Source organism: Pleurodeles waltl, chromosome 5 (assembly GCF_031143425.1).
Source record: "Pleurodeles waltl isolate 20211129_DDA chromosome 5, aPleWal1.hap1.20221129, whole genome shotgun sequence".
NCBI lineage: Eukaryota > Metazoa > Chordata > Amphibia > Caudata > Salamandridae > Pleurodeles > Pleurodeles waltl.
In genome coordinates this window covers 303950453-303970858 of record NC_090444.1, presented here as the reverse complement: position 1 = coordinate 303970858, position 20406 = coordinate 303950453, and the positions used below count along the sequence as shown (strand labels likewise).

Genomic DNA, 20406 nt, shown 5'->3' with positions numbered 1-20406 from the left:
TTTTAAAGATTTGCAGCTCCTGCTGCTGGCGGGTGCGATGCTCCTCCACCCTAATGGAGGGGCCGCCCCTGACATTACACTTCTTTCTTAACCCCTATTTCTCCTTTTACCTAAAGATCACTCATTTTGCCCTTGAACAGTGTTACATCAGCCACTTCGTAAAATAGATATCTATGTTGTTTAACAAGTGGCGAAATCATTGTGCTGCAGAACAATAGTGTAAATCGGTTGAAACCTTGGCCCACATGGCCAGTGCTCATGCTCAGCACTTATTACACAAATGAGGCTACAATTAGCATTAAATGATTTATTTATTTAAAGAAACCGATGTGACAACAATGCTATATGTAAATGCGTGTTAATTTATTTCATATCATAAATGTAGGGGCGTTTCGTTTAGAATGGGAAATTTATGTGTAATCTACGATATTCTGCATTTTGTTTAAGGTATAACCAATCCAATATTTCACCACCCAATGATTTAATGCACTCAGTCGTCAAATGAACCGAGTTTTGCATGCATCGATTATACTGTGCAGTCGTTGATTAATTAGGTTTTGCACAAATTTGCATTATTGTGTTTCAGTAAGTGCATGTTAAATTTAAATTGTAAAGTCAGAAGTAAAAACAGGTGTTTATTTTCACATAACACGTTATCTTTTCTTCTATCTTCTTCCAGACTAATCCGGAACACAAAACATTTGGTGCACATTGAAAATGGAGCATTTTCAAATCTCCCGCGGTTAAAATTCTTGTAAGGAATTTTCTTTATTTTCTCTCTTAGTTGTCTACGCACAGTTAGATACGTAAGCACAGACAGTAGTACACATAAGCACATTCGCGTATTTAGGTAGTTATAGTTGAAATGCAGGCAATTAATGCTCTAATGTGGCGATCATATTTTTAAATGTTAGTCTGAGAGATCAAGGACGGTGTTTTTGAGGCAAAATTCACCTTTGTTTGAAAAGCAGCATTGGTCAATACGATAGGGCGGGGGAAGTGGGGCAGTGGGGCAAGTGAGCTTCATATTTTCCCAACAATCACGCTGGCATATGATAAAATACATTATAGGACCTGCAGGGTGCATGAGGAGGGTCCTATGGGGCAGTGGAAAGGGAGAGGAATGCGAATTGGTAGGAGACTAGTAAGAGAAAATACAATATTTTGTAAAATAACCAACATTTTAGAGGACTTTCAAAATAGATGGAACGTGTATGTGCGTTTTCATCAGTACGCATGTTAAAATCGTGGTGAAATTCGACAGATACTTCACCATACCCGACTGACAGCACCCCTACCCAACCATTTATGAGGAAATACATTTATTAGGGGTATGTAACACCCCAAACGCCCCCGAAGCTACGCCCCTGGTGGTTGGTAGGGAGAGAACGCGGAAGGCAGTTACGAATCGGAAGGTGAAGGAAAGCGGCTGGTCAGAACATTACAACTGTTTCTCCAAGGGGGGGGGGAGGATGATATATCAGTCTGTTTAATAAGTCATAGTAAGACCCTGTTTCTGCGCCCGTTTGTTAAGCAGCTCTGTGTATAATGTAACGAACATCCAGGCATGGAAGTAGGAGCATATTCATAAACACGATTTAAATAATGATCTCTAACATATGAATGGCACACTGCCAAATATAATAACAATGATGCTGCACTGAAAACCCATCCCATTAATGATAAAGACCCATAAGACTGGCTGATACATCATTATTTGGACATATATACCCTATCCAAAGGGATTGAGGGTGATTTGTGACATGTCTTGAAACCTTGCTACACACGTTGATAATATTGTTCAATCTGTTGGCAGAAACGCAAAATTCAGTATTCCATTCCAGAAAGCTGAATCCAAAGTACGTGCTCTCCAAATTACTACACATCTATCGATTCACAAAAATGTGCCATACCCCTCCACATGCTAAAATTAAGATATACCCAGCGTAGCCCACCTCCTATGGAGTCATGGTGTACATTCAAGAGCAGGAAAGTACGGAAAAAACACTGAAACAGCAATGTCAGTATTACGTTTAAGCACAATATTAAATACGTACTGCGGTGCAACTAGGGTGACCACCCGTCCGTAAATTTCACGGACTGTCCTTAATTTCGCCCTGCTGTCCGTTGTCCTTGATGAAAGCTTTAACGGACGGCATTTGTCCGTAATTTTAGCCTTTCACCTTAAGGGCAACAGAGGCAGGGCGAAATTACGGGCAGATCAGTTTCCCCAGCTGGGCTGGAAGGCAGGGAGTCTCCTGTGCTCTGAGGGAGGGAGGGGCAGACAGATAAGAAAAGGCCTTCTTGCCAGGAGGTCTCCTTCCCTAAAGACATGCAAATGTGGGCAACTGGTAAATCTGCAAATACAAAGGGGCTTGAAAACCTGCACTGACTTTACTAAAAGGAGTCACTTGAAGTTTTCTGGTGGCAAAGATATTTCTTTCAGAGAGGTATTGTAATGGTGTTCCAAGGTGAGCTGTGGAGTGGTTTTAATGTAGTGTTATACAGTTTATACCTAGTGCTAAAAAAATGTATATTATTCAAATCTGTATTTGAGAAGCACTTTTTTTTTATTTATCCAAAATGTATTTGCGCATTTTGTAGCAGCTTTTATTATGATGTAATTGTATTTTTTACAGTTCTTTCAGGTACTTCTGTACCTCATAGTACTAACAAACATTGACAAAGCAATAGGTCTCATCTACGAAAGAGTTACTGGCTTTGCTAATGTGTTTTAGCCATTAGCCATGTTATACACCAGAGTAGCTGCTGTTCAGCATGGCTTAAAGCTAGTGGCATAGTGGTGTGGAGTGGAGTAGAGTAGTATAGGAGCAGTGGCGTAGAGCCCAGTGGTGCAAAGTACAGTGCAGTGGGGTACAGTGCAGTTGTTTAGAGTGCGTTAGCGTAGAGTGCAGTGGTTTAGAGTGCAGTGGCATGGGACAGAGTAGAGTGGCATAGAGTGCAGTGGAGTAGAGTGGCATACGATAGAGTGGCAGAGAGAGCAGTAGTGTAGAGTGGTGCAGTGGCATAGATTGCAGAGTAGACTCACGTTGCAGGGAGTGCCGTGGTGTAGTGTAGAGTGGTGCAGAGTAGGGCAAAGTGCTGTAGAGTGGAGTGATGCAGAGTAGAGTGGCATAGAGTGCAGTGGCATAGAATGCAGTTGTACATAGTGCATTGGTGTATAGTACGGTGGTGGAGAGTGCAACACTGCAGAGTAGAGTGTCAGTGCAGTGATGAAGAGTGGAGTAGAGTGGCACAGAGCAGTGGCGTAGAGTACAGTGGTACAGAGTAGAGGGCAGTGGCGTAAAGTGCAGTTGTTTAGAGTGCATTGGCGCAGAGTGCAGTGGCATAGAGTGGCATGGGGTAGAGTGCAGTGGAGTAGAGTGGCACACAATAGAGTAGCAGAGAGTGCAGTAATGCAGAGTGCAGTGTCAGAGTGCAGAGTAGACTCATGTGGCATAGAGTGTAGTGGTGTAGAATGGTGCAGAGTGGAGTATAGTAGAGTGGTGTTGAGTATAGTGCCTAGAGTGCAGTGGCATAGAGAGAGTGGTGTAGAGTGCAGAGTTGCAGAGTAGAGTGTCAGTGCAGTGGTGTAGAGTGGTACAGAGAACAGTGGCATAGAGTACAGTGGTGCAGAGTAAAGGGTAGTGCAGTTGTTTAGAGTGCACTGGTGTAGAGTGCAGTTGCACAGAGTGGCATTGGGCAGAGTAGAGTGGCATAGAATGCAGTGGAATAGAGTATATTGGTGTAAAATGCAGTAGTACAGAGCAGAGTGGTGTAGATTATAGTGGCGGCCAGAGCAGTGTTGCAGAGTGTCAGCTTGCAGTGGTGTATAGTGCATTGAACTAGAGTGCAGTGGTCAGAGTGGTATAGAGTACAGTGGCGTAGAATAGATTGTTTCAGAGTAGAGTGCAGTTGCATAGAGTGGAGAGGTGCAGGGTAGAGTGCAGTGGCATAGAATGCAGTGACACAGAGTGCAGTGGCATAAAGTAGATTATTTCACAGTAGAGTGAGGTGGCTTAGAGTGGAGAAGTGCAGGTTAGAGTGGAGTTGCATAAAGTGGCATAGAGTGTGATGGCATAGAGTAAAGTAGTGTAGAGTACCGTGGCATAGAGTGCAGAGGTGCAGAGTAGATTAGAATGATGTACAGTGTATTGATGTAGAGTGCAGGGGCATAGAGTTGAGTGTTACAGAGTAAAGTGCAGTAGCATAGAGTGTATTAGCTTAGAGTGCAGTGGCATACAGTGGAGCGTTGCAGAGTGGCAGAGAGTGGAGTTGTGCGGATTAGATTGGTGTTGCCTAGACTGGAGTGGTATGGCGTGCAGGCGAGCAGAGCGCAGTGGTGTAGAGAGGCGTAAAGTGCAGTGGCTTAGAGTAGAGTAGTACAGAGTAGAGTAGAGAGGCATAGTGTGAAGTAGCATAGAGAGCAGTGGCATAATGTGGAGTGTTTCCAAATAGAGAAGAGTGCAGTGGCATGGAGTGGCGTAAAGCAGAGTGATACAGAGTAGGGTGCAGTGGTGTGGAGTGGTGCAGAGCAGAGTGGAGTGGAGCATGCATGGTGTGGTAACACACTGCCAATACAGACAACACATTTTTGATTGAAATGACCATTACATTTGCACAGATATACAGTTTTTCAAATCAAACTATATTGTGCACAGACGATGATGTGTGGAAATTGCATCACCTAATGCAATGATTTGTTTTAATCATGTAAAGGTATTTGTTTCTAGCACAGTTCAGAATTAACAAAAATGTGCTTGATTTGTACTTTCAATTCTGATATATTCTGAAGTCTATTTAAATGTTGTCATGTGATAGAAAAAACTCTTTCCTAACCCCAGTATCCAGCAAGATTGTTGCATAAATCCTCTCACTTTGAAGTCAGAGAAAGGAAAGGAAACACTAAGTTCCCATCGAAGACAGAGCCTGACATTTGACTTTATTCTTTGAATGTACAGCAAATATGATAAGATAAGAACAAGATTTACAGGCCTGTTTACAGAAAGGGAGCACTCGGCAGGATACTGTAAATAAGGTTTTGGCAAGGGAAGGGACGAATTCAAGCTGCATAACCTAAAACAAATAAAGCCAGCAAATTGAAAGCAACAAATTGTGAGTTACAAACCACAAGGCCAATGGCAAGCAACGGGCAGAATGCATTCACAAGGAAGCACTATGAATTTACTTAAAGTGACAGCTGTGGGATACTTTGTGGAGAAAGTCCAGTATTTTAGTCCATATCTTGCAGAGGTCTGGCTACACCAATCACCCAGGTAGTATGACAAGAAGACCTGGAGTGGTTTCCATGTTGCAGGAAAGGTCTGTACACCCATTCCATCAGTTTGCCACCATTTCCTATGGTACAGAGCTTCTGGCACACCTCTTGTAGGGTTAGTGCTAGGTAGCAGACATGAAATAGGGCATTTCATGATTATTTAAGGTGGTTGTAAGTAAGGAGTTGACCGGGGTGAAGATGGTAGTCTGCCACAAGGGTTTGGAAATTTAGTAGCTCACTGTTCAGAAACAAAGTTCCCAATTTTAAGACACCTGCAACATGCCACTGATGGAGTTGCTCTGAGCACAGCCATCCTGTGCGAGTGGGAAGGCTTAGCAAAGGTACTGCAGGAGCATAGGGTTTCTTCGTGTCAGTGAGTTTACAGGTTCTGGCAAGGCAAGAGAAAGCCATGCATGATAACCCCGGATGGTGATCCATAGAATGGTCAGTAGGAAACGATGAGCAGTGCATTAAGCCTTCCTTAAAAGTCTTTATTGGTAAACCCCATCTCATGCAGGGAGGTGGGCAGAAAGCCAGTGAGCCACCCATTGGACATCTGCAGCTGAATAAAAGCATTCTAAGTCCAGAAGATCTAATCCACCCGCAGTCACAGTTAGCTTTAGAGTGGAAAGAGCTCCAGATGGCGCCGCAGCGACCAAATCAGATGTGTGGCCTGTCTGAAGAAGGAATGAAGGACGAGCAGGGGAAGGTTTGCAAAATAATACTATCATTGGGGTAGCACACCATCTTCGCTAGTGCCACATGGCCTCTACAGAAAGCAGAAGAGAAGACCAAAAAGCAAACTGGGCTTGGAGGGACCGTTCGCTCTGCCGAGATTTTCATCCTGGAAATCAGTGTAAGAATGGTAGATATTAATCATTAGGTATCAAAAGGTAACTGGTTCCCAGTTCAATCTGAGATCTAATTGTGTATGAAGGCGAAAACAGTGCCATATGTTAAAGAAACACTAATTAAATTTGAAAAAAATTGAAAATTTTGTTTGTGCAATTTACATCCCAAATATTTTGAAGATTCTATGTGTACTTGACACTTAGGGATAACCCAGATCTCTAGTTTGGCTTTTGCTCAATTTCAAAACCATATAAAGACACGGACTAAGCTGGCACAAGCACTAACAGCGAACCATTGCACCAGAAGAGTTTGCCCAGGTGGATGGGTGTTGATTGTTCAGCCACTTGACAGTGCCCCTTCTGTTTCGCTCCTGTGTGCAGACAACTCCCCAGGTACCCAATACCTTCAAATAGTCTTGGTGGACCCATGTTGTCTGAGTTTAGGAATTGTCCCACCTTGTTCTTCTCTCCTTTATTTATCCAGTTGTTAGCAACAACCCTTTGAATTACTTGCCGTGGATCTCCCATTTGATCTCAATTTCATCCTCTTTTATTACCTTTGATTGGTAGTCCGGGCTCCCATTTCTGAGATAAATGTAGAGTCCCAAACATACACTCTAGTGCAGTGAGACTACAGACAAGTTATGGGTACATCACATCCTGTCATTAGGTGTGAGACTGTCATCCACACCATCTGCCCTGCCTCTTTAAAAAAAAATTGGTTGAAAGTCCATGGGCGGTTGGGGTAAGCCAGATGTTTTTGTTTATTTTGTTTAAACTAGCATAAGGTTAATTACCTTAATGTTTCCCAAACTGTTTGCCAGGGGTTTTGAAATGTTCAGAAACATAATCAAAATTTTGCTGTTACTTTCTCTTCAGGAAAGATCGGGTAGATTTGGGTAGGGGTGATGGCCTTGCCGTGAAGGGCATTAATTTACTACTGAACAAGGACTTAATGTGACACCTGAATGTAGCAGACCAGGAGGCAATCACAAAAGGTCCACAGTGAATAAATAGTGCTATGTTAAAAAAGAGTAAATAAATGCACTGACCACATAGTGAGGCATGGCCTCTCTTGCGTGTGTCTGTAAAATTGATGTTTGTTCTTGAATTTTTGTCCTGAATTTTGACCCTTTGTCCTGAATTTTTGTCCTGAATTTTGACCCTTTGTCCTGAATTTTTTACAGTCCTGTCCAGAATTTGCCTCAGTGCCAGGTGGTCACCCTAGGTGCAACAGAAGTGTTCAGTAACACTTCCCTGTTGCCCTGTACAATTTCTGATCTCTGCTTTCTGAAAGATGGCAAAGATATGGGAGAGGAGGTACGATGGGTGGTTGTATCTGATTTACAAAAGGTAATTTCTTTGAAAAGGCGGAACACTTGATCACAAATATATTTGGAAACCCGCAGGTTTCTTAAATTGCATGGACACATTTCAAAGCTAAGCATGCACGAAGGTTTCCTGAAAAACGTTTGTGAGCTTCCTCATTTAATGTGAAGTAGCTTTTGTAAGCACAATTGTACATATGTTCAACTGCAATTTTATTGTACTTTTTTGGAAGAGGAAACATATTTAACTGTGTTCCCACCGACCCCCATCAATTACGGGTGTGTTCCCTGGTACATATCAAGTTAATAACACAGTAGCAGACGGAGACGGCTGCATGAACAGCATGGTTGCTAACTTTCCTGTTCCTGTTTATGAACAGATAGGTGAGGTCCAGGATTTTAAGCTCAACTTAGAGTCAGCATTTATGAAAGAAGTGATGAGCTTTGGGAGACTCTGGTGACACACTTTGGCTCGCTCCACTACACTTGGGCATTTTGAGCTGGGTCTTTCTAGAAATCTATCTGAATGAAGAATGAGGGAGAGTTTTAGGGAAGCTGAGGAAGTGCTCTTGTGAGGTGTTGTGGGCTCTTATGTTCACATTGCTCTGCTGTTGATTGTGTGGTAAGGGGCTGACTGGGTCTTTAGAGACAGTGCATGTATCAGGCACGGCTCCTCCGCTAAGGCGGAGCAGCGCTGCCCCCGCCAGCACCAGCAGCTGCAAAACTTTTGCAAGAAAACAATGATGAACCATGTTTATTATCGTTTACTTGTAAAAGGGGCGGGCCACGGGCGATGACAGGGACCTAGGGGGAGTGCACCATCTCGGGCCGGTCAAACACACATGCGCACTAGGCTGTCTCCAACCTGGCACTGTTTTGCTGGGCTGGAGAGAGTAGGCAGAGACTCCCACTCTGCCTTGGAGCACCCTGGCTTGGCACTCCGACCAATCCGAGCGCTGGTGTCATGCTGCCATGAGACACTCCTGGCATGCATTACTGTCAGTGGAGAAGAGTGTTTATGCAGGGAATCTAGAGGTTTCATTCTACCTACATAAGAAAAAAAGATAACAAAAAACTATGAAAAATCCAGTTAAGATTCACATGTGTAGCTGTTAAGACAACAACCAAAAACATATTTTTCAAACACTGCTGAATTTGAATTTCACTGTAGGGGTCACATGGAGAGTGGCGTTTTGGAGTGTAAACAATTTCAGGTGTGTTAAGTATGAAATCATGAGAGTCACAGGGAAGGGATCTTACTCTTCGTTTTACTTGAAGGGTAGAGAACTGACTGATAGCTTAGAGTAAATCCGTTTTAGTGTGAGGAAGCACCCAGAAGTATTTTTGAATCTCATGCAAGAGCGAAAGTAAAGTTCCTAAGCGAAGCATCAAACTTCTTATTGTAACGTTAACGGAGTTAAGCAGAGTAGGAGTCAAATGGCGGTCACAGAAGGGACAAAGAGAAGGCATAAATCTTATGACCTAACCTGGATTTTGAAAACCAGAGGGGGCAATACTGGAAGTTTAGATTTAAGAGGCAATGGTAGATACTTCACCATCACAGATCTTAGAGTAAAAATGGAAAACATGGAAATGGGAGGATGCTAAACTAGAAAAATGTAAATACAGACCTGATAAGGGCTATGAGGTGATTGCTGTGATAGGTGAAAGAAATGGAATCTGGTAATATACACCGTAATCTTTTGCACATGGGAAGTTTTTAGAGTAAGCTACATTGAAGACGTCAGCTATTTAATGATCAATAATAAAAATTAAGGCATCAACTCAGCTGGACAATGACGAAAGCCTCTGTGGAAGACTCAGGCATGATCAGTTCACAAGCAGTCCGCAGTTGTTCGAAAGAAGCATCAAGACTCAGCTAAATCTGAGAGCTAATTATGTTTTTGGAAGAAACAAGCTTTAGGGAAGCAAGTGCAGAAAAAGATTTTGTTGGCCCACTGCTAGGTCATCCCCAGGACATTGATGGCCAGAATATGATGAAATAAGTAAAAACCCAGCTACTGTGAGTTCTGGTGAACTAGGCACTGCAAATACAAAGAATAAGAGAGTAAAGAGAATAATTAAAGGGCTATGTCCTTGGGGAAAATGGCTCCCTTCAACAAGTTGATTGTGAGATGTATTTAAACCATCAGATAATTTGGGTTGTTAGAAATGGGGTCTTTGGTTGGCAGTCAGGATACCCCCTGTCCAAGCAAAGACCCTCACTCTAGTTAGGGCAAAAGAGAAACACACCTGTTTAACCCCCACTCACACCCTTGGTAACTTGGCACAAGCAGAAAGGCTTGACCTGGGAACAATGTGTAAAGTATTTGTACCAACACACACAGTAAAACAGAGAAAACACTACAAAATGGACACCACACCATAGTAGAAAAATAGGCAATATTTATTTAAATCGAACAAGACCAAAATGACAAAAATTCAACATACACAAGTCAAGACATGAATTTTCAAAAGAATAAGAGTTTTACTCTAATAAAAACAATGAAAACATTGATTTTACACAAAGTAACTGGTCTGCATAAAAAATAAAGCTGCACAGGCGAGCGTGCGTCGTAAAAGTCAGCGATACGTCGATTCCTTAATCGCAAGTGAGGCCATGCGTCGTTTCTTCTCCGGTCGGGTCTGCGATGCGTTGTTTTTCTCCCTCGCAAGCGAGCGATGCGTCAATTTCCAGGTGAGGCACCTTGGATCTGCGAAGGGTCGGGATGACTTTGATGCCCAGGGATGATGCGTGAGAGATCCAGTCACACAGTACTAGAAAACCACGCTGCGTGGTGTTTGCGTCGTTATCAGCAGCCGCAAGCGGGTGTTGTGTGTCATTTCTCCAGCGGAGATGCAATGATATCCCAGCCACGATACAGGTGGAGCGTCGATTTCAGCCATGAAGCCGGTGGCGCATCGTTTATCAGCCCCGTTGCAGATGTTGCATGTAGGAAAGTACCCTCTTTCCTGGCATGGTTACCCCCTTTTTCTACCTGATGGCAGTGTGCTTGATTGTGTTCAATGGGATCCTGCTAACCAGGACCCCAGTGATTATGCTCACTCTCCCAAAACTCTGTATTTCACCCACAATTGGCACACTGGTGCCCCCTTATAAGTCTCTATTATATGGTACCTAGGTACCCAGGACATTGGGGCTCCAGGGGATCCCTCTAGGCTGCAGCATATATTTTGCCACCCATAGGGACCCGATGCAAAGGCTTCTGCAGGACTGCCATTGCAGCCTGCGTAAAAAGGTGCAAGCACCCTTTCTATGCCATTTTTCACTACACCAGGTCACTTATAAGTCACCCCTATGGTAGACCTTCTAGCCCAGAGGGTAGGGTGCAAAGTACCTGTGTGTGAGGGCACCCCTGCACTAGCAGAGGTGCCCCTATTTACTCCAGGCCCATTTTCCCAGACTTCGTGAGAGCGGAGACGCCATTTTACGTGTGCAATGCACATAGGTCACTACCTATGTCCAGCTACATAATAATAACACATTTGGTGCCCTCCTTGCATAAACCAGTCTACACTGGTTCAGGGACCCCCCCAGTCCCTTCTCTGGCACAAACCTGGACAAAGGAAAGGGTAGTGACCACTCCCTTGTCCATCACCACCCTAGGGGTGGAGCTCAGAGCTCCTCCAGAGGGTCCCTGGGATTTGCCATCTTGGATTCAAGGTTGCCAGGGAATTCTGGGGGCATCTGAGTGGCCAGTGCCAGCAGGTGACATCAGAGCCGCCCCTTCCTGATAGGTGGTAACTCAGCTAGGTGACCCTAGGCGACCAATCCCCCTTTCGGGGCCATTTAGGGTCTCTCCTTTGGGTGGTTTCTCAGATTCGGATTGCAAGATTCCAGCAGGAATCCTCTGCTCCCTCCACTTCAACTTCTGACTGAAGAAACTGTATCTGGACTCTTCAGGACCCCACAAGCTGCAACAAAGAAGCAAGATGCCTTCTGCAACATTGTATCTCCGGCTCCTTCCAGCAACTGCAACATTTCCTCTGTCGTGCATCTTCTGAGGACAGCCTGTCTTCAGCCTGCATTAGAAGAGAGAAGGAATCTCCCTTGGACTGAAAGAGTCACTCCCCTGCTTCTGCAGGCACGCACCAACTGCGATGACGACCGGCTGCATAGATCCCCTCTCCTGCTGAGTTGCATGGATCCTGCATCACGGGTGGTGGACTGAAGTGGTCCCGTTGGTCCTCTCTTCCAACTGTCCAACTTTGGTGGAGGTAAGCCCTTACCTTCCCACGCAGGACAGTACTCCAGTGCACCATGTCATTTTCAGCTGCCAAAGCTTGTTGGCATTCTTCCTCCAAGATCTTTGTGCATCTTGAAGCTCCATCCCCCCCAGCACCTTATCCTGTGAAGCATAGCTCCCTGGGTTGTTCTCCGGCTGCGTCGGAGCCTTTCTCGTAGTGCTGCGTGGGCCTCTTCTGCAACTTTCGTGTCCCAGTCCTGTGGGACTCTTGTGAGCGTTGCCTGGTCTTCTGTGGGCTCTCTTATGTTGCTGAGGGCCCCTTCTGATTCCCCCTTCTGGGTATAGTCCACCTGGTCCTTCCTGGTCCCCGGCAGTGCTACTTTCCGCTAACCGCAAACTTTGCGTGTGCCAAGGCTTGTTAGCGGACTCCGACAACGCAAACCCGACTGCAATCCTCCATTCGGCGTGGGATATCACCTGCACCCTGCAGGAACTCAACTTCGTCTTCATCCTCACCGGTGGTTCATCTTTTGCACCTTCATCCTAGTGGGTAGGGGCTCCTGCCCTTCCTGGACTCTGATGTGCTTCTTGGACTTGGTCCCCTTCTTCCACAGGTCTTCTTGTCCAGGAATCCCCTGTTGGTGTCTTGCAGTCTCTTCTGGGTTTTGAAATATTCTTTACTTCTCTGTGAGTGTTCTGAGAGACTTACTGTGATTTACTCCTGGTTTCCTGGACGCTGGGGTGGGTTGTGGTACTTACCTTTGGGCTTCCTAGTACTCCCAGCTCTCCTCTGCACACCACACTTGCCTAGGTGGGGGACCAACCTTCGCATTCTACTTTCTTAGTATATGGTTTGTGCTCCCCCAAGCCCATTTCTAACTGTTGTGATTTTCACTAATTGCACTGTTTTCTAACTGATTTTATGCCTATTTCTGCATACTAGTATATATAAATTGTGTATTTTTAGTATTTGTGTAACCAAAATAAAGTACCATTATTTTTGTAACACTGAGTGTTTCTTTCATGTATGCAAGTACTAAGAGTGACTACGGTGGTATTGCATGTCTCCTAGATAAGCCTTGGCTGCTCATCCACAGCTACCTCTAGAGAGCCTGGCTTCTAGACACTGCCTACACTACACTAATAAGGGATAACTGGACCTGGTATAAGCTGTAAGGACCATAGGTACCCACTACACACCAGTCCAGACTCCTACAGTGCATCGAAAATGTCCCCGCACAGCGTTCTGAGCGTGGATTTCAGCTGTTTTTCTCTCAACCTCATCTTTTAAGGGCCCAGGGACTGGATACGGCACCACTTGGCAGGGGAGGAGTCTCAGCATAGAGTACAGGTGCTGGCAGAGGAAGTCTTTGATCGTCCTGAGACAGGACGAAAGCTCAGTTCAAGCCCTTGGAAATTCTTCTCAAGCAGGAATGCACAACAAAATCCAGTCTTTGTCCCCTTTCACAGGCAGAAGCAGCAACTGCAGGATAGACCAACAAAGTACAGTCGCAGGCAGGAGCAGCACTTCTTCTCAGCTCTTCAGCTGTTCTCCATGGCAGAGGTTCCTCTTGGTCAGGCCCCAGATACACACCAAGGGGTTGTAGACTGCATTTTGAGAGGGCAGGCACAGCCCATTCAGGTGTAGGTGACCACTCCTCCCTTCACTCTAGCACATATGGCTCATCAGGATATGCAGGCTACACACCAGCACCCTTTGTTTCAGGGTCGAGAGGGGATTCACAAACAGCCCAACTGTCAAACTAACCCAGACAGGGAATCCACAAACAGGCAGAGTAAAAGAATTGTGAAAGCAGGAAAATGCTCACTTTCTAAAATTGGAATTTTCAAATTAACAATCTAAAAAACAACTTTACTAAAAGATGTGTTTTTAAAATTGTGAGTTCAGAGATACCAAACTCCAGATTTCAATCTGCCCCCAAAGGGAATCTTCACTTTAAAGTTATTTAAAGCAGCCCCCACGTTAACCTATGAGAGAGATAGTCCTTGCAACAGCAAAAACCAAATGTAGTCATATTTCACTGTTAAGACATGTAAAACACACCATTACATGTCCAACCTTTAACATACACTGCATCCTGCCCATAGGGCGACCTAGGGCCTACATTAGGGGTGCTTTACATACATAAAAAAGGAAGGTTTAGGCCTGGCAAGTGGGTACTGTTATTACACATGGAGAGAGGAAGAGGGAGGAGGGGGGATAACTATGGAGGAACACTCCGTACTTAGCTCCCTATAATTCAAAGTACACACGAAAGTACGGGGTTCTCTAGAAGCGGACGTCGCGGATATTAGCGTAGTCCTAGGTTGTATGTATTCCTATTTGGAAGGGTAACGTCAGTGGAATGTCAGTTGGAAATTACCGAGTGGAACAGCGAGGGGTGGGAAGAAGGGAATTTCCTTTTACGGACTAGGTGGTCTCACACACTATATAGTGTCATGCTTCATCATTTGACCACCTAGACCCACCCAGGTAGGACAGTGCCACCTGGGCGGACTCAACCTCACTGTTAAAGGAACAGGAGGGAGTGCGTAAATAAACTTGTTTCTGGAAAGATCGGGATCCAGCTAATCTACTGAAAAACTAAAAACACCTAAGCAGACACCTGTGAAGAGCAACAAATTTAATGGTGGTGTCTGTCTGGTGTAGTTAAAAAGGGGGGTTGGGACACCTCTGTGAGGACAAGGACTCACAGGGTCACCTAACTAATTACTAGCCAACATGTTTCTGCCCTCAAAAGTAAGCCAATGAAGGTCTCGGGGCATTCGTCAGGGCCTAGGATCCCTACGTCTCACGTTGGAGGAAAATACTCTATGGGGAAATCAAAGAGTGAGAAAATGAAAAAAGAATGATCTACATTACCCAAGGAATTACCTTGAGGCGGCCCTTTTCTTAGAGGCAGCTAGCCTCTGGTATCCAGGAGGGGGAGTGTCCCCTTATAGTCACACATACATCAAAGGGGACGCTCGCCGTGCGCCTACTTCGTCCTCTCCTTGGACCGCTTGTGACGCTTGAGGGCAGAAACATGTTGGCTAGTAATTAGTTAGGTGACCCTGTGAGTCCTTGTCCTCACAGAGGTGTCCCAACCCCCCTTTTTAACTACACCAGACAGACACCACCATTAAATTTGTTGCTCTTCACAGGTGTCTGCTTAGGTGTTTTTAGTTTTTCAGTAGATTAGCTGGATCCCGATCTTTCCAGAAACAAGTTTATTTACGCACTCCCTCCTGTTCCTTTAACAGTGAGGTTGAGTCCGCCCAGGTGGCACTGTCCTACCTGGGTGGGTCTAGGTGGTCAAATGATGAAGCATGACACTATATAGTGTGTGAGACCACCTAGTCCGTAAAAGGAAATTCCCTTCTTCCCACCCCTCGCTGTTCCACTCGGTAATTTCCAACTGACATTCCACTGACGTTACCCTTCCAAATAGGAATACATACAACCTAGGACTACGCTAATATCCGCGACGTCCGCTTCTAGAGAACCCCGTACTTTCGTGTGTACTTTGAATTAAAGTGGGTACTGTTGCCAGGTCGAAATGGCAGTGTAAGACTGCACACACTGACATTGCAGTGGCAGGTCTGAGACATGTTTGAGCGTCAAAGACAATTTTGACCAAACATCCTTTGCAAACTGAAATCATTTTGATAAATCAGTGATTAAAGAATTAAAAATACAAATGTTGATTTTACCTTTTGAGGTAAAGATTTAGTAAATCATGCATCAAAATTCTCTCAGACTTGAGAAACAAGAAATTAAAACATTCAACTAGACAGGAAGTTGTGTAAAAATATAAGAGGCAAAAGTTACACAGTTATAGAAGGGAAAGGAAGATGTCTGTGAAATAACAATCTGTGATTTTTAGGAATCCTAGAAGTATTGTTCGGAAAAGAGCTATGGCTAAGCTACATAGTGTAGCTTTTTTCGCCATTTAGGCCCATTTGAACTTGGTGAGTGTGATTCAGCTGACCTTTAGGGTCCAGCTTTGAAACTGATTATGAGGGAAAAGTCCAAAAAGCATTTTCTTTTCCCCCCCTGCTTTTTAGTGAGTGGCAGGACAAGCAAACAAAATAAGGTCAGGTATCTCTGCTTTAGCAGAAAGAGTCAAGGTTATATTAAAAAAAAAATATACAAGCTTTGCCACAGTTGATGGTGTTATACAAACTGGATCTTCTATATTCACAACGATCTCCCCAAGTGGGAGATCTCATCACACCTGAGGAAGACTCAGTTCTTTTGATAAATATGAGCAACCTTCAAATTCGTTATCAACATTCTATGTAATTCGTATTTTTTCAGTATAAGTTTTTATTAATATGTAAAATAAATCAATAAATTCCACAATATATTCCTAGATACAGCACCCCAGCTAGCCCCACCCTCCTCCCACTCTGCTCTACCACAACTGCTGCTTATGATTGAAGAATGAACATTCTCTGGGGTCAACAAAGAGGGAAGGTGGGATACGTGCTTCGGAGTAATCAGACCCAGGGGTAGAATTGTGTGCTTTTTTTCACCCAGCATGGCAGCACTGCCACACACCCTCGCACCTTGCCATTCTCAGGCCCTGACCACTTCACACTAGCAGCATTCCAGTTCTGTCCAATTGGCACTCACGGTGACCTAGCATCCGGTGGCTCCAGTAATTCAGTAAGCATTGCTACCCAGGCCTCCCAGTCATCTGCCAACTTATTGTCTCTCAAGCTCTTCTGCATGCGGCTCCGTTCAGCCACCGCCCAGTCAGTCATATCTCTCATCCATTCATTCACTTCTGGATGGCTAGTGGACATCCATCACATAGCTGCCCTATGCTGAGCAAGCCCCAGCCCCAGCACCAAAAACCTCCTACTAAGGACTTTATTCTTGTGTATCTGCATCAGACCTAAAAGACAATACTTAATATCCTTGGAGACTCCCCACCCCATGGCCACTTTTAGTTTATCAACTAAAGCCTACTGGTATGAGTGCAGCTTGGGGCACCACTGCACATGTACACAAAATCTGCTCCACCAGCTGAGCAGCGTGGGCAGGTGGACACCCGCCCCGGGTGAATAGCATGTAGTGGGCTGTGGTGAGATACACCTGGTGTACAACATTGTATTGTATTAATTTAAACCTCAATTCTCAGAGGTAGTCTTCACTGCCTCATGGATGCATTCCCAATCCTTGTCCGTAAATGGTTCACCTAGCATGCCCTGCCATCTGCCCTGGACCACTAGGGCTGAAGAGGGATATCCTCCCACAGCACCCCATACACAAAGGAGATTCACTTACTACACCCGGCCATGCTAAGCAGTCACCAATGTCTGTGACTCCTCTGGGGCATCCGGGAAAGATGGTCAAATACCAAGTGTCGTGGCTGCTAGTTTGGTGAATTGCAAGAATTGCCCATGTCCCAAATTAAATGTTTTCACTGCATCCATCAGAGTAACAAATATATTATTGGGATAAAGATCCCGTAATGTGTCACAGCCACTCCCTCCCTGCTTGTAGATCTGGCGCACAGGGAGTGTGCTGTATCAACTGCCGGACCACTCCCCCCTCCTGGCCATACACACCTGCCCAGCCACATACGGGATGGAGTCTGATGCCCCAACCCCAACATCAGGAGTTGGGGCAGGAGTATCACTCCACATGTGCCGCGCAGCAACCTTTTTTCCCAGTTAGTCTATGTAATCAGTTATTAAAAGGGAATGGCATGATCAAGAAAAACGTACTAGTAGTAGTGGTGCACAATGATTATGACTATCTGATGAGATTCCAGTGCATGCTATTTTCCTGAACATTATGTGGCATATCTCTCTATCTTTGGAAGATAATATTTCAAGTTATCCAGTAGACCGAAAAGTAGAATGCATGGTTAAAAATGGTGTATGCAGAGTCCATGCCACCTATGCATGTAGGACTATACCCAGCAGTAACTAAATCTCTATGACAGGATTTCTCTATGCTTTATTAGCTCATGAAGAAGAGACCTACTGCACAGAAGCTCAGTCTTCTATGGAGGAACAGATTGATATTTGACTTATGTCGTGCAGCTGTTTTTACATGAAGTTCTTCTAAGATATTTCAAAATTACATTGTGGGTGAGAGACTAGAAAACACATGCAAACCTGAAAACATATCCTTGTGCACAGGGCCTTTAGGAGGTAAGACGTTGTTCAGATTCAAATTAGATGAAGATGTGAAAAGGGCATATGAAAAAGAAAAAATATTCCTTTCCATTCAAGTCACGTCCCTCGCAGGATTAAGCAGAGATTTCAAACATTCTATTGTCTCTACTGGCATGGAAAAATCTTGCCTTCACACTCAGGAAGGTAAAAAATATTCTCCACCAATGGATGCCTCAATGAGCACATATTGTCACCTTTTTTCAGCCAAAGGGATAAACGTCCAATCTTTGGATATGGAGTCTACGGTATAGAGTGTAGTGACTAAAAGTTATTGCTTGGATTGCATTTCAAGTGAAATGCCCTTTTAAAACCTTCCCAGCGGGCTTCTCAAAATATATATAGCCAAAAAGATTTTAAAATGACAATTCCCTTGTGGACCGTTGTTTCAAACTCAACCGGATGCCAAACTCACAAGTTATTTAGATGGTGTAGGCAAGGATGGTGTACAATCTTTTGTAAATAACTTTGAGATTTATTTATTATATCTAAAAATAAACTTGTTTAGATGTATCTGTTCTACTCTCACTAGATATTTTTATATTATGAGGTATTTAAGAGGAGATATCAATTTACAAGTACTCACACAATACAAAAAATTTGTTGAAACATATTCAATAACAATTGACAATTTTAGCAAAGTTAACAATTGAGGCATTATTGTTGATGTGCAATTTAGATACATTGGTGCCGCTAGAGCCCATTTCTTTTGTTGCAAAATGCACTAAAAACATGGAAGGTTGCAGTTCACGTGGACAAAAGTTTATATTTAGGTCACCCACATAATGACAGAAACATATGTCTGCCAGCAGCACTGCTGTGCTCCGTCTGGGCTGCAGTTTAAATGCACTGCAGTAACATACGGCAAGCTAAAGTCCTTTGGCCATGGAGGGAAAGCCTATTATTACATATCCATAAATCATTCCTAAATATGATTGGTAAGCCCCCAGGGCCAGTGTGCTAGTGAATAAAAATAGGGCACACTACACACTGGAGTTAGTGTGATTTCACAGTGAAATAGAACCAAAAAGCAATTTCTCTGTGTAGACCTTGCTAGACCTTTCCTTGAACAGGTCTGGATGGTTTTAAAGTCTTTCTTTCCTATCTCTGATTGGGGAAAAGCTAGGAAAATAGCTGTAGCTAATTTCTAAAACGTGGTTTAATGGCAAAATCAGGGGGCAGAGCCAAGATAGCGGCGAGGTAGGAGAGCAGTGGTGGAGCTCCGCCTTCACGATCAGGCTGCAAGTGGCTGAAGCCGCCTAGAGTGCCCACCACACTACTGGAGAGTTGTCTGGGGCCTCGGGAGTGAGGGAGAGTCCCTCCGAGGACCAGAGGGGCCCGCAGAGTGGCAGGGCGGCATGCTGTGAATCACAGCCCCAACTAAGATGGCAGCCTTGTGAGACCCGGAGGGACGGAGCAGACGGGCAGGTTCCAGTGGGGTTGAGGGAGCCCCGCAAAGACCCCGTCCTGCCCTGCGGACTACTGGGGAGGTGAAGTGCCCCCCTCGAGGTTGCTGGGGGAAGAAAGGATGGCTTGCGTGGTGGCCGGCCTGGACTTGCTGGTGGGCCTGGCTGCCCGGGGGTGGAGGGGACACTGAGAGCACGCCTCGTGGCCATTTCTGGGACCCTGGAGGCCCCCTGAGAGGGGCCAAGGGGTGCACAGAGGACAAACCATCGCTGTGTGACGCCTAGTGACTGGCCCCCCTGTGGATTAGGCACACATGGGGATCCAGGAGGATGGTGGGGCCTGTGTTGTGTCCTAGGAGTGTTGCGCCCCCGCACCCTAGCACCAGAGGCACTGAGCGCCGCAGCAACGCACAGAGAAGGACTGAAGACAGAAGGCAACATGTGAGACAATGGCTGGTCTGCAGCACAGCCCACATAAAGCAGCTCAGAGTTACAATGAGCGAGGGCCTAACAGGGGGGAGCCAACCTGAAGGCTTGTGTGAAGGACCAGACCCTGAGGAGCAGGAAGTGACTGGGCCCTCTTAAAAGAGCACATACACATCAGCAGAATCACACAGTCAAGGGCACCCACAACTCCTGTGGCACTGAGGCGACACTCCTGTCGATGGGTGGACAGGAGTTGCGGGCCAACCTCCCCACCACCAGCCGCCTGAGGCCCATGCCCCCGAGGAAACTTCACGGGATGGAGGGAGTGAACATTTTACGTGTAATCGTGGTGAAAGGAAAAGTCTGGAGTAACATTCAGGGTGGAAGTTGCGTGAACTCCCTGTAAGTGACCTCACCTGTATGCAAGGAATAATGGTGGCACAACGGGAAAGTAAAAAGGAAGGCAACTTGAAGGAGCTCTTCGTAAAGACCCCGGCAAAGAGGCGGGAGCACACCCTGGCGATAACTGCAGACGAGCAGGTGGAGAAAGACACGACCCCGATAACGAAGTCATAACTGGAGCATTTGTTCAGTGGACTTTGTGGCAAGATTGCTATTCTTATACAGGTGATTGCCACCACATCTAAAGTACTCAAAAGGGAAGTAGCTGAACTGGAACAAAGAATGGACATAGTGGAATGCTCCCATGACACACGG

At 45.1% G+C, this 20406-nt stretch overlaps 1 protein-coding gene across 1 annotated transcript in view; it reads left to right on the top strand.

The window, feature by feature from the left end:
- LHCGR (luteinizing hormone/choriogonadotropin receptor) overlaps positions 1 to 20406 on the top strand; it is an 836395-nt gene that overhangs the window by 178260 nt on the left and 637729 nt on the right. The window contains exon 4 of the mRNA XM_069236543.1: positions 680 to 754. Coding sequence (XP_069092644.1) covers positions 680 to 754 — 75 coding nt within the window. The remainder of the gene's footprint in view (positions 1 to 679; positions 755 to 20406) is intronic.